Source organism: Nestor notabilis, unplaced genomic scaffold (genome assembly GCF_000696875.1).
Source record: "Nestor notabilis isolate BGI_N333 unplaced genomic scaffold, ASM69687v1 scaffold12507, whole genome shotgun sequence".
Lineage (NCBI taxonomy): Eukaryota > Metazoa > Chordata > Aves > Psittaciformes > Psittacidae > Nestor > Nestor notabilis.
Window position 1 is genome coordinate 44,451 of NW_009937028.1, and position 13,956 is coordinate 58,406.

The 13,956-nt window shown below is 38.9% G+C and overlaps 1 protein-coding gene across 1 annotated transcript in view; it reads right to left on the minus strand.

Annotated features, from left to right (window-relative positions):
- Window positions 1–13,544: 13,544 nt before the first annotated feature.
- THNSL1 (threonine synthase-like 1 (S. cerevisiae)) overlaps window positions 13,545–13,956 on the minus strand; it is a 2,238-nt gene continuing 1,826 nt past the window's right edge. The window contains exon 1 of the mRNA XM_010018626.1: window positions 13,545–13,956. This exon is cut by the window's right edge and continues 1,826 nt beyond it. Within this exon, the coding sequence (XP_010016928.1) occupies window positions 13,545–13,956 (412 nt within the window).

Below are 13,956 nucleotides of genomic sequence, written 5' to 3' on the forward strand. Positions count from 1 at the left end.
GGACCATGCCACATTCCTGAGCCTGACTGCAGGGCTCGGGAAGGTCGTGAGGTCTCTCTGTGACATCTCACACACATTGTGTAGCGGGGACAACTGCATAGACCAGATCCCACTTGGACCTGCTGGTGCAGCACACTGGTACCCACAGGGATGCACCTCTCTTTCAACACATGATCTGAGATGCACCAGTCAAGATGTCTGTCACAATGATCCTATGAGCATGATAGTCTGTGTGTACAGTAAACTGAAATAGACATACGATCTGTATATCTGTATGTTCCACTACTGAAAGGGTGGCTGCAAAGAAGACAGAGACTCCCTTTTTACAAGAAGTCACACGGAAAAGATGAGGGGTAATGGGCACAAGTTACTCCTGGGGAGATTCTGACTGGACACAGAAGGAAAATTTTTCACATTGAGAACAATCAGCCACTGGAATAATCTCCCCAGGGAAGTGGTGGATTCCCCAAGACTGGACACATTTAAGATTCAGCTGAACAGCATGCTGAATTTACACAGATTTCTCAAGAAAACAAAAGCTCCACTTTTACAGCAAGATTTTAAGGCTAGAGGTGGCCTGGTTTAGTCATGGCCATGTTTGAAGGAATTGTTTAAGGGGCCAGAATTTCAATCTTGGGCATTAATTCACACACACTTGGTAGAATTGTGTTCAGCTTCTGACTATTCACTGGATCTGATTTTTGTCACTGTTCACCCACACTCCCCCACCTTACATTCTACATACCAAAGTCTAATTTTCAAAATAGCTCTTAATTTTTGTGCCACTCATTTATGAATGTGGGGAGGAGAAAGGCAAGAAGAAAACCCCAACACCCCCTAATCAGTTCAAACAAAAAGAAATGTTGAAAAAATCACCACTTTCAAGCTTTCTGAGGAAGACATAAGCTTATCAAATATCAGCACACTCACGCATGTACACCTCTCCTCCTCTTAGGTCAAGTTACAATAACATAATAATGTCTTCTGGCTTTCCTCTCTGCTGAGAATTGCGTGCACACACTTTTCCTTCTGCTCAGAACTCATGGCAATTTGCAAAATCCTGCTGCCTGATAGCTGTCAGAAGGAGAGGTAATGACAACAGAGTTCACACAACTTCAGTATGAACATTCTACTGGTACCTGAAAGGGTACCTGATTCCTGTGCGGAAATAAAACTCTTGATTTGCAGTTCTAGCACCAGCCCGAAAGAAACTTAATTACATTAACTACAAAATGCTTATTACAAGATTACTAATTTTTTTAATTTTATGATTCTGGTATTTTGAGTTGTAATCTAGAGTTCAATTTACAAATACTGATTTTAGATTCTCCTGTGAAAAGGATTAGAAAATTAAAAACCAGTTATGCTAAAATGACTTTATGATAATGGGTAATCCGTGAAGAATTTGCACACACATCTGCTTCTCAAACCAAGAAAGAATTACCAAAGTGGTCTCAATGACACTCCAAATGTGGCTTATTTCTTCTGTTTAGCCTGTAAAATCAGATCTACAAACTGCATCCTCACTAACAACATCTACTGCAGCTGGCAAAGAAGGAAAAAAAGACACAAGGCAAAGGAAACACGGTGCGTACAGAAGGGAATTTAGGAACACGAGACTGGGCAACTGTTCCTGGGGAACAGGAAACAACTGCATAATGAAATTACTTTCATAAGTTGATCAAAACCCATCCTAAATTAAAGTGACAGAAAACTCACTGGGGGAAAGTTAAGGGACATTGAAGGTTAAAGAGACCAATTTCTGTCTTTTTTGGTCTTTACCCACACAGCCACAGTAGCCATAAGGCACAATAACTCACCAGCTTCTCAGCTGCACAATTACTTTTAGGCTGTTCCATTTATATGTAATTTGATTTATGAAGCACATCATGCAATTAACACAAGGAACAAAACCTCATTGCTAAAGATGATGCTTCTGCTGCCCCTGACCTGACTGAACATCCACCACGGTGGAAGGTGGGAGCCCCGCTCCTACCCCTGTAAGCTTAGCACCACAAGCTAAGTGCTCACAGAAAGCACATTTTATTTTGGATGGATTTAGAAAAAAAGAGAGAAGTAGTTTATATTTCTTCATTTCCCCCCATCAGCTGTCAGCTGTGTCTTGCGGAAATGAGGAACAATTTGTGATATTGGGCACTACAGAGATCTTAGTAGTTTGTCAAGTAGTTTTCATCTAGCTTTTATACCAGCTCTGGAAAGTTCACTTTGCCCTCAAATCTTCCTGCTCAGCTTCACCACCCTGCATTTTGAAAACAAGTTGTCTGTGGATTAGGTTTGATTTGCCTTCTGTAAAGTAATTCAAGTGTCAGACAAAAGTAACAGAGCGGACAAGTGTATCTGTTTTAAATTCATATGCCACTGAGAAGGAAGGGACCTTGTATCTAACTTTTTTCCGAATTATATAAATGAGTAAGAAAGTAAAAGCTTTATCATCAGTGACCCAGGAGCAAAAGGAACAGAAATGCTGGCAATTCAGGTGTTGCACACTTCCTGGAATATGGACTTAAAAGCTAGTGTTAACAGTTTGAAAATGTAACACCTTTTTGCTTTTTGTAAAGGCAGTGAGGACTGGTTTTCGGTTTACAGTAACCATCTTCAGTATTCAAAATAAATTCAGAGAATCCATCATGTTTCCTTGATCACAGATACAGTAAAAATATATTATTTGGAAGTATATTAAATATTTAAGTATCTGATAATTTTCTACAATGTGTATTTCTGGATTTCTGAGACTGAAGAAGAGAAAGGAAAGGAGCAAAAGAGATTCTATGTTACTAACCTGGATAAGCAAATACCCATGCTCTGTATACCACCTATCTAAAAACCTCACAGAAGTGCTTTATAAATTTAACTTTTCAGTAGGCAAACCTGGTCATCTATTGAAAGTAAACAACTAATTTCCTTTGGAGCACAATTATTCCAGGAAAAAAGTTCATTAAAAAATGTGATCCAGGGTGATGAATCATTTAGAGCAATAAAATCGCTTGCATGAACAAACACAGCTTCTGTCAGTAACTGTGCTTGCTTGCCCTAGGCATAGGTTTGTTACATATGGGAAGTGATAATACTTGTGGTTATAGCTCCCAGTATCACATTTGCTTTTCCCAGTTCACACTCATAGCTATGCTTATCCAGCAGCAGTTACATAAGACGCAATTCCAAACATTTATAATCCACCTCTTGCAAACAATAAACTAAACCAAATTAGCCCCTGACGTGCTTTGTACTAGCAAAGCAATTTGCAGATCTGTCATGAAGCATCAGTACTATTATTTGTCAGCAGTCAGTATGGCCATTTTTTCTGACAGTGTTACCTGCAAGTGCTTGTTATATGAACTTATAGCAGCTGTCATGTAACTGAGAGACCCTCAGGCAAAAGGACAAAGTCAGTGTCATTCATTTCCCCCATTTACAGGAGCTGGAGTACCCATCTATCTGATTTGACATCACGAGATGTCCCAGAACCAACATCAGCAATGGCTGAGATCGCTGATTTCTACTGGTGGCGCCCATTGCACCATACTCATTATGGCATTTTGGGGAACCCTGATCCCTGCTGTCACCTTGACAAACCTGTTTCACTTGTTCAGCTGTGTATTTTTCTACTACAAACTGTCCTTCAGGACAAGCCCTCTCCACATGACATCCATCAGCCCTTGAAAGCAGGGAATGTTTCTTTCCTCGGTACCTTTGTTTTTCCTTCTTTAAACCTGCTCTGTGGGACAGGCTTCTTGCTCTTCTCAGTGGAATCCTGTCCCCATCTACTCACCTAATGCTATGCCTAATTACTACAAAGAAACTTCAGTGTGTAGCTTAATTGGAAAGCTAAAAGCAATAAATCAAACAACACCGAATAATTATTATGTATAACTTCGTCCTGCAATTTCCATATCCTTGAGATAGTAATTTTCACTTTACCACATTTCTTTAAATTTTGCAGCAACTGTGAGATGTACAGGCCCTCAAATTTCACTGGTACTCAACACGAGATACTATTAACTCAGCAGGTTTTCCTCTGCAGTCCCTGTGCCAGCAGGCAGGTTCTACCAACCTGATCATTCTGAAAGTGCTTTTTTTACTGACTATTGCTTTCAGCAAACAAAAATTCATATTCTGTTTTGCATAGCCACCTTTGAGAGATGATAGAAGTATAACAGCATGTTAAGAAAAAGAACAGCTGCTTAATGTCAAAGTAGTACCCACTCATTCGGCAAAGACTGTCACTAGTGTTAGCAGCGGATGCAGCCACTACTCTGTTGTCTCAGATGCCTCTCAGCGGCAGAGCAGTGATGTCATCTACCTGCACTGGTGGAAAGCGTTCGACACTGTCCCGCACAACACCCTTGTCTCTGAGTTGGAGAGACATCAATTTAGTGGATGGACCACTCAGTGGAGAAAGAACTGGCTGGATGGCCACGTGCAAAGAGTTGCAGTAAATGGCTCAATGTCCAGTTGGAAAACAGTAACAAGTGGTGTCCCTCAGGGACCAGTGTTGGGACCTGTCTTGTTCAATATCTTTTTTCGGCAACATGGACAGTGGGATTGATGCACCCTCAGCAAGTTTGCCGACGACACCAAGCTGGGTGGCTCGGTTGATACGCTGGAGGGAAGGGATGCCATCCAGAGGGACCTGGACACACTTGTGAGGTGGGCCGATGCCAACCTCATGAAGTTTAACCAAGTCAAGTGCAAGGTCCTACACCTGGGTCGGCACAACCCCAGGCACAGCTACAGGCTGGGTGGAGAAGAGGTTCAGAGCAGCCCTGCGGACAAGGACTTGGGGGTGTTGGTTGATGAGAAAATGAACATGAGCTGGTTTCAGTGTGTGCTTGCAGCCCAGAAACCAACTGTATCCTGGGCTGCATCAAAAGAAGGGTGACCAACTTCTTGGAGATCCAGAAGTGTGCCAGAGAAGGACTTTTCATGAGGGACTGTAGTGGTAATGAGGGTAATGGCTTCAAAGTTATACAGGGGAAGTTCAGGTTAGATATAATGAGGAAGTTCTTTACAGGCTGAGAAAGTTGGGCTGTTCAGCCTGGAGAAGAGAAGACTGCGTGGAAATCTCATAGCAGCCTTCCAGTATCTGAAGGGGGCCTATAAGGCTGCTGGAGAGGGACTCTTCATTAGGGACTCTAGTGGTAGGACAAGGGGTAATGGGTTTAAACTTAAACAGGAGAAGTTTAGATTAGATATAAGGAAGAAGTTCTTTACAGTGAGGGTGGTGAGGCACTGGAGTGGGTTGCCCAAGGAAGTTGTGAATGCTCCATCCCTGGCAGTGTTCAAGGCCAGGCTGGACAGAGCCTTGGGTGACTCAATTTAGCGCGAGGTGTCCCTGCTCATGGCAGGGGTTGGAACTAGATGATCTTGAGGTCTTTTCCAACCCTGACTATTTTATGATTTTATGAAATGGTACGAACCAAAAGCAGAGGACTTGGGCATCAGCAGGGAAGCAGCACATGGAGCAGAAGGATTAGCAGGAAACGTACACATGCATTAGAAAAAGATGCCATGGAAGTTTTGCTACCAGGAAAAAAAAAAAAAAAAGAAAAAAACCAGAGTCTATCATAATCCTTTCTGCTGACTTGAAATAGAGTTGAAAAAATTCCACATCTTATGCTGTATTCCAGCTTAAGCACAAACTTAAGGTAATGCCTTTTTTTCCACACTGAAATGCAACTAGGGCACTAGTTAAAATGGAAATGATAACTTAGCTCAGGTCTGATCTTACAGAGTTAGCAAAAATGAGCAAAGTAAGATCAGGACCTTAACCATGGTGGGGTGAGTGGGGAGGGGAAAGCAAGTATAATATGCATGTCTCTGTCACATAAAATCTAGTGCACTTGCATTGGTTTAGTAGTTTTGTACTATGCTCCCTTCATACTTGTATTTAAGGACAAAGAATAACAAAGTATTTGAATTTAGCATGCAAAGATTACAAGGAACTGAAAAAGATATAAAGCCAGAAAGAAAGCAGGGCTGCCTGTGGACTCTGTTATCAACCTGGATGACTGGCATTTGAAAATGTGTTGCTTGGTCATTTTAACATTAAGCAATGAAAAACTCCCATGCACAGCAAGACATAATATTTATACTGCTTTTTGCCATGAGCACTGTTATCTGCTCTTCTTTATCTCAAAACTCACTGCAAGTCCCATATGCTGCACCATATTCAAAACCACAAACACTTGGGTTTAGCATCGAAGACGATGGTAATATTTATGCTCTTGATTTAAATATTAAAGAATTACAGGTTTTTATTTTTATATTCTTACATTAAAGCAAAACTGATTCTAGAGTTACAGTTGAAAAGTCTGTAGCAGCATATAATGCCATGAATTAATGTTGTGTTTCGCTGACCTGGAACATCACATCTCTCTGGGTACTCCACATATCATTGAGTATTAACCTAATTATCATTAAGGCTTCTTAGTTAAATTGCTGTTGATTAAATTTTAAAAAACAGAAAATACAAAAAACTCATATAATGTTACAAATGCTTTTGCTAGCCTTTCATTTAGAGCCCTTCAAAACCCACAAGAAATTATTCTGTCTAGCAAACTTCTGTTAGGAATGCCATCTTGTGGTTAAAAGCTGTATATAACAAAGCTTCGAGGTAATTTAAACTACATTTTTACTTGCAAAATACTGCTTTTGCAGAAATGAGCTATCCGTGTAAGACTTCTCAGAACTGTATTCTTTTATTAACCATTCTGGATGAAAACGACTGTGAATATGGTTTTCCTGTCCTCATGTGTGTACAATGCTAATTAATCATGCAGGGAGCACTACTTTCATTAGGAGATGGGATGCATTTATTAGCATTTTAAACAGAAGCAGATTGCCACATGTACTTACTACTCCATTCAGATATAATTTAATGAATTATTGTAAAATGTATAGAAAATACATTTCTAGAGCAGAACCCTATGAGCACACTTTACCTTCTCTAAGCTTTATGGAGCACCTTTGGTTGGTATATAAAAGGTTGAGTTTAACTATAAAAAGGAAACATTGGATTTTTCGATTTATCTTATACAGATCTCATTACAAGCTCAAAATGAATTGAAAATGGCCATTCAATTGCAACTTGCTCATGAAAGCAGAGAAATGCCAAGTAAACAAGAATGATAAGAAGGGATCCAGAGGCATCTAATAAACTTCAAAAGATCTCTAACTTTCAAAAGCTTGGAAAAGTAAATAATAATTAGCTGCATTCAATAAAGCTGACATTTGCATAGGCACTTTCCTCCTGTGTGTGTTCGCCTCATTTTCATAATGAAAGCATATATCGCCCAAACCATCACAACACATATTGTATAATGAAATTTAAAACTAATGAGCCATACCCTAATAGCCATGAGTCAAGTCAGGGTGTGCATTAATAGTCCATTTGAAATTGTCTAGAGACAGGAAGAACAAGGCTAAACACATCCAGTAGCCTATTTAGAGCATAACTTGTTCTCTGTGCTTTTAACAATGCCACAGCAGAACTGAAATGAGTTCACAATCAACTAGCACTGAAACCTCTGTGAAATGTTGTTCATACTTCTGCTTGCATGCAAGTTACTCTTGCGGCAGCCAAACGGGACTGCTGGGATTATTTAGTTTGACCTCTTGCATAACGGATCTGACAGTCCTCTTTCTACCTAATCACACCTTTTCAGGAAATTATCTAACACATCCAGATCAGGGCAACCTTTACTAATCTCTTATATGCCTTTATCTCCTCTTGAAACGTGTCCAACTTCTACTTACAATCTTGGATCATTTTCTCTGCTAGATGGAACAGACCTTTATTATACAATTTTTGCTCCAAAGATGGCTCTTCTAGGCTCTCTCCCTTCACTAGACTATGAGATTCTGCTTATTGAGACTCTCAAGCCAACGATTCTTTTTAATCCTTTTACTGCTCTTGTGACTCTTTTCTGTCCAATTTCCCAGCATTACCGGAAATTGTGACTGTTGGAGTTGGGCATAGCCTTCTTCCAAAAGGTTACACCGAAGTCAAATATAGACAGCAATATTACCTCCCTGACAATATTCCCATTTCTAAACCTGAGGATCTCACTGGTCCTTTTGGCCATAAGGCATGCTGAAAATTCATGTTCAGTTAAGCATGCACATCTCCAGACACTGGTCAAAGTCAGCACTTCCTACTGCAAATTGTTCTGCTTACTAAGTATGTTCTCAATCCTCTGCTCCTAGACACATAGGTCTGCTTTAGGCCACAGTGAAACACAGACTGCTTACAGCTCCTAATCAAGAAATACATCTTTCCCTCTTCAAGTGGCTCCTTAGTATTTAAGTTTTGTGGCACCACCAATTTGAGCAGTCACGATTTTATTTCCGTGTTCTTAACAAACTCATGGTTAAGAACCAAATTGTGTGTGAACTCAGGTAACAAACTTGTTCAGTCACAGCTGTCCTTTCAGATAAACATTTTGAGATAGTCCAGGTTGTGACTCAATTAGTGCCATGATGAATTTTAAATCTGGGGGTGATATATTGCATGTTTCTATAGCAATAACTTATTTTTTAAAAAAAGAAACTATTTGAGAATTTAAGGGTATTTCAACTACCAGTGATGAAATATCTATATAAAATGCTAGAGCAACAATTCTTGTGCTACATAACCAATTTTATGAAGTTTGAGATACACTTTCAATGAAAGATGTGCTCCTATGTTGCACAGGGAAGACACTGTGTTTCTCTGTCTGGTTAGATGTACTTAAGCAAGTAAATCAGACATTTCCTTAATTGGTCTGAACAATTTTCCTATTAAACATTTTATTTCCTGTATTGTTAAGAAAGCAGCCAAAGAGCAGCTTAAACAGTTACCAGGGAATAAAATCTTCTCAAGGCACAAACAGCTTTGATCTACCTCCATGCCAGGAAACCATTGGAAGTTTTACCTGTATTGGAAAGCAAGACCAAGGTTGATGTCTTTTTAGATTGCTGCATTCTGAATTGTTGAAGCAACAGCTTCCCAGTTCCAATAAGGGTGTTGAGCACATTTACGACTACCTGTGAAAAATACAGTAACATTCAAATCCTCCTCAAGCTGCTCATACATGTTCAGGATTAACCGCATGTTCACGCTGATTCACTGAAATTAGCTACTTGTTTCTTCTTGTTCATTAATTTAAGAAATTAAATAATTAATTTAAAGATTAAGTCATTCAAAGATTACTTTGGAAAGTAATTTTTAAACCTGTGATTGTGAAATCATATTCCAAATGAACTAAAGTTGCTCTGCAACCAGCTCATGCCTCCACTGAACTAAGCGTGAATAAGAAAACTTAAACTGTCAGAGACTTCCTTTTCCATATTAATTCCCCAGAATACAGACTTTCCATGCAGCACCAAACAAGTCTGTGGTACAACATAAACTGAGTGATTAGACATTTGCTATTTTGAATAGGGTTTATTTTTTTATACATACTTTCCTTCCAGGATGACTTAAATACATAAACATCTGTCAATCTCAGCGAAGTGAATTACTAGATCATTTACTATACACCTCATTTTCAAATAAACACGGATCACCTCTTTCAAGATTTCGTATCAAAATCTGAAACCACTCCTTTTAGTGGTATCACATTGATAACGATTCAGGAACATATTTGCAATGAAAGTGCTACAGGGTGGATCCCACAGTATTTATTTACTAAAAATACAGTGGATACAAATGACTAATGCATATTTCAGGCATGCCAAACATGATATACTTAATAACAATGTGTTCTTGATGTCCTTGAAGAGCAAAGTTGACCTCTTGAAAAACAAGAAACTTCCCTCTAGAGTTCTGTTTGCTAAAATATTCCATCACCTCAAAAACAGAAATAGCAATTCTAAGTTGTAAGGTAAGAAAAAACAGAATTCTCTTCTGCAGTCATCCCTAACTGCTCTATTCCCCCTTAACCTCAAGTCACTCTCTGTCACCCTAAGAAGCAAGACTATGACTAAAGGCAAGTAATGAGCAACTGGCAAATCTGTAAGCAAAAGTATTTTCCACCTAAATATTCTTATAACAAAAAGTGTAAATACAGACATTACATTTGTCCTTTCATTTCTTACATTTGTCCTTAAGTTTTATTAATGTATTATTGGTGTCCAGCAAAGTTTTATCTGTACAGAAGAATAATAGCTTAACTACAGCTATGCTATTACTCCAGGTCAACGAAGGCAGTGGAAATGTGTCTATATGCATGCTCACACTCTCAGTAAACCTGGCTTATACTGATTTAGACTGCAAAATCCTATTTTCAGACAAATAGAAGCAAACTGTGTATACACAAAGCCTGAATGGCTTAAAGAATCCTGTTACTAATGCTAACGTAGATTTGCTTTTGTGTACCATTAGCACATCATTTTGCCTTAAGAAGTTAATAGAAAATACTGCGTGACAACATACGGCATGCAGGATGTCTGCAAAAGACAAAAAACTGGCACTTGTGTCCAATCTTAATCATTAATGCCCTTCGAATCTTCCATAATACTGATAGTGTGGAAAAAAAAAAGTGTAACGGTAACACAGTGTTTCTCAACCACAGTATTTTGCTGACATTCACAAAAACTGAGCCGTGAAGGTAGGACTGCTTACTTCAGTACCCTATGGCCCCAAAACCAGCTTCTCCAAGTACCATATAATCACATATGTACTCTTTAACCACTACCTTTATATACCAAATCTACATTTAAAGCCTGTAAGAACATCTGCTAATTTTTTCACTTATTCAATTCATATCCACTGTTATAACAGAAAATAGCAACTAGAAATTTTACTAATATTTTCTCCTTCAAACAAAGCTTGAGTTACTAACACAAACTTTGAAATACTGAGTCATGCCAAAATAAATCTTCTGCTAGTTTAGTTCTGTTTTATCTAATAATGAGCTAACTCAAGTGAGCTAACTCAAGGTAGAATTCTGGCTTCTAGCCTAACCTTTTAGAATCTCAGCTTCTCTCTTTTAGGTATTTTCTAGGAAAACAAGTTCTTCTTTGTGGATATTTCAATAAAGTATCCTAACAGCATGTGACAAATTGACCTGTGACATCAAATGGCATCAAGCCCCACTGAACCAGGTACTACAGGATTTCCAGAATCTTTATGCTGAAACCAATTCGTGTTCCATTAGTTCAGTCAGAACAGTTGGATATGTTTGGGTGTTTTGTTTGTTTCATTTTGTTTTGTTTGCCTGTTTGTTTTTAAGATTTAGAATTCTGGTTTTATGCTGAGCACATTCAGAGAAATTACACTTTTCCCCACTTGGAACTACTGTGAGAATCAGTCTGAAACATGCAGAAATACAAGGTGGATGCGCGCTTATCACCTACACAAGCAATGTTTTTTTTAGCAAGTGCTTACACAATCTCTTTTTAAATAATTTTTTTTATTATTATGTATATATGGTCTTTCTCATGTTGTGGTTGGAAAATGACAAAAATTACAGTGCCCTGAGAAGAGACTGAGTGAGTTAGGAGGATTAGGGGGGACCTCATCACAGTTTTCCAGTACTTAAATGGGGGCTAGAAAGAGGCTCTCTCTTCACAAGGAGCGACATGGAAATGACAAGGGGAAATGAGTACAAGTTGCACCACAAGAAGATTCATCTTGATACAAACAAGTGAAAGCACTCAGTCACTGGAACAGCCTCCTCAGTGATGTGGTAAAGTCCCCATCGCTGGATGTTTTTAAGACCTGATTGGGCAGGCTGCTAGATAATTTCTTCTAGGCTGCCATATGTAGGTCACTGGAGAAATAGCAAACAAGGATTGAGCAGAGAAAAGAACTAGAAAGATCCTAAGACATCCAAGAATGGCAGAATCTAGAAAGCTATTGTGTCACACCTTTGTTATCAGCTACTTTTATTGTATAATGTATTCACTGTGGCAAATGCAAATCATGCTTGAGCCTTCTACCTTACACTGCAAGAAATGACATTCTTTAAAGTAGTTTGCTAGCTGGTGTCTTCTTCACCTCTAATGTAGGAAAAAAAGTACAAGCAGACACACAGAGGAAGCGGGTGGCTATGGCGACAGTTCAAAGCCCCACGAGTCCTGATATCTACAAGATGCTGCCTTTTAAAGAGGCAAAAGATATTATCAGTTACCACCTCTCTTGGCAATACTTTCCCTATTTGAATCTTGGTGGGAAATACAGCCTCCCATAGCTATTATGTCCTCACATCTGAGGACTCTTGGCTCTATACCTGTAACCGCACACCATTCAAAACTTGCCCATACATCAGTTTAACATTTCTCTTAGTGTGAAATCTAGTTATATTTTATGTCCTTGTCAAATATAATCTACATTTAGCAGAGTACATTTGTCCATTACCACATGATCTCCCAGGGCAACGTGCTCTATTTTTCTGTGATGCAAACCCCCCTGCCAAAAGACACTAATGAGCCTGTCATTAGCAAAACCAGATTGCTAACACAGATCTACTTTAGGTAACACAATTAATACCTCTGATGCTATCACACTTTCCATACACTGGAATTCATCCTTCACTTTCCTTGATGAGATGCCAAGCACTTTGGGAAGATTCCTTTTTACACTAATTTACGCTAAGCATGAATAGAATAGAATGTCAAGGAAATTAATTTAACAAAAAAAAAAAATAGAAGTAATTAGAACAAGCAAACTATATGACCTCAAAGATAAAACTTACATTCTCAAAACTTAGAATACAATAAATAAATGTAAATAGATAGTGAAGTCTGTTTTTTACATAAGGAGAGTCCAGCTACTACTAGCAAATTCCTCTCTAGCATTAAGAAAGGACTCCAAAGCTGAAAATTCAAATAGAAAAGATCTAAGAAAAAGACTACGACACACTGGAGGAAGAGTCACATCTCAAAAAACATTAAAAACTTTGAATAAAGGATTCTATTTCACACAGGAAAATATCAGGGGGGATTATTTTTTTTTTACATGAACACTGGCCTCACAACACATTAAAAACATACAAGAAGATAACATACCACCAAACTGAATAGTTCAAGGACTAACAATACAAGTTTACTTCAATCTTTGTAGTGAAATCAACCTTCATTTAATAATATCGAACATCATTACAATATCTTATTATGTTTTGGTGCCCTAAGTGATGTGAGCTAGAGTGTAAATAATCACCCACTGACCAAATGATTGCATTGTTCTTGCAACAAGAAAACTATTAGCTTCAGAAAGGTCAGACTTCATTATCTTCCTTCTTCCATGGAGGATGCCTCAGGCTTGCAAAGGAGACAGCACTGCCAAGAAAAGCTGGCAGTACTGGTGTCTCGGCTATGTATGACCTGCAAAAAAGTATTCCAGTCTTTTATACTCTCAATTCACAACCTTCCACCACTACACGTGTTACTTAAAAACACTGCTGAAAACTCAACAATTGAGTACAAAACTCCAGATGTTACGCTGTGGACTGGACACATGCCAGGCGAATCATGGCTTTATTAAAACATGCAGCTTGCTAAGTAGGTATCGCAACTGACACAGTGGACATCTGATCAGTTGCTCAGTGCCCTCTCATAAAATGATTTTGAATTAAGGTTTCTATAGCAGACATCAGCATACTCATATCAGCAGCACAGACCTGGTGATCTTCATTGCTCTTTTTTTTCAGGGTCTCTAATAGGCCCCAGTGGACTGGAGGCAGAGGGCTGTAAGAACTCAGCAAGTGAAGCTGACTTAATGGATTCTGGTTTATTTCTGCAATCTTCAAGGCCCTCAAGATAGCAGGTGCAAACTTAGAATAATGAGCTGTAGATGAAATAATAATTGGGCAAGTTCTGTCTTGTAATCGATCTGCAACTACTTTAGCAACAGCTGTGTGTGTATCTAAAATATATCCTGTAGCACTGTACACAGAGTGAATGGCAGCCAGGCAGTCCTCCTCTGAGCACCATCCAGCCACAAGGTCCTGCTGA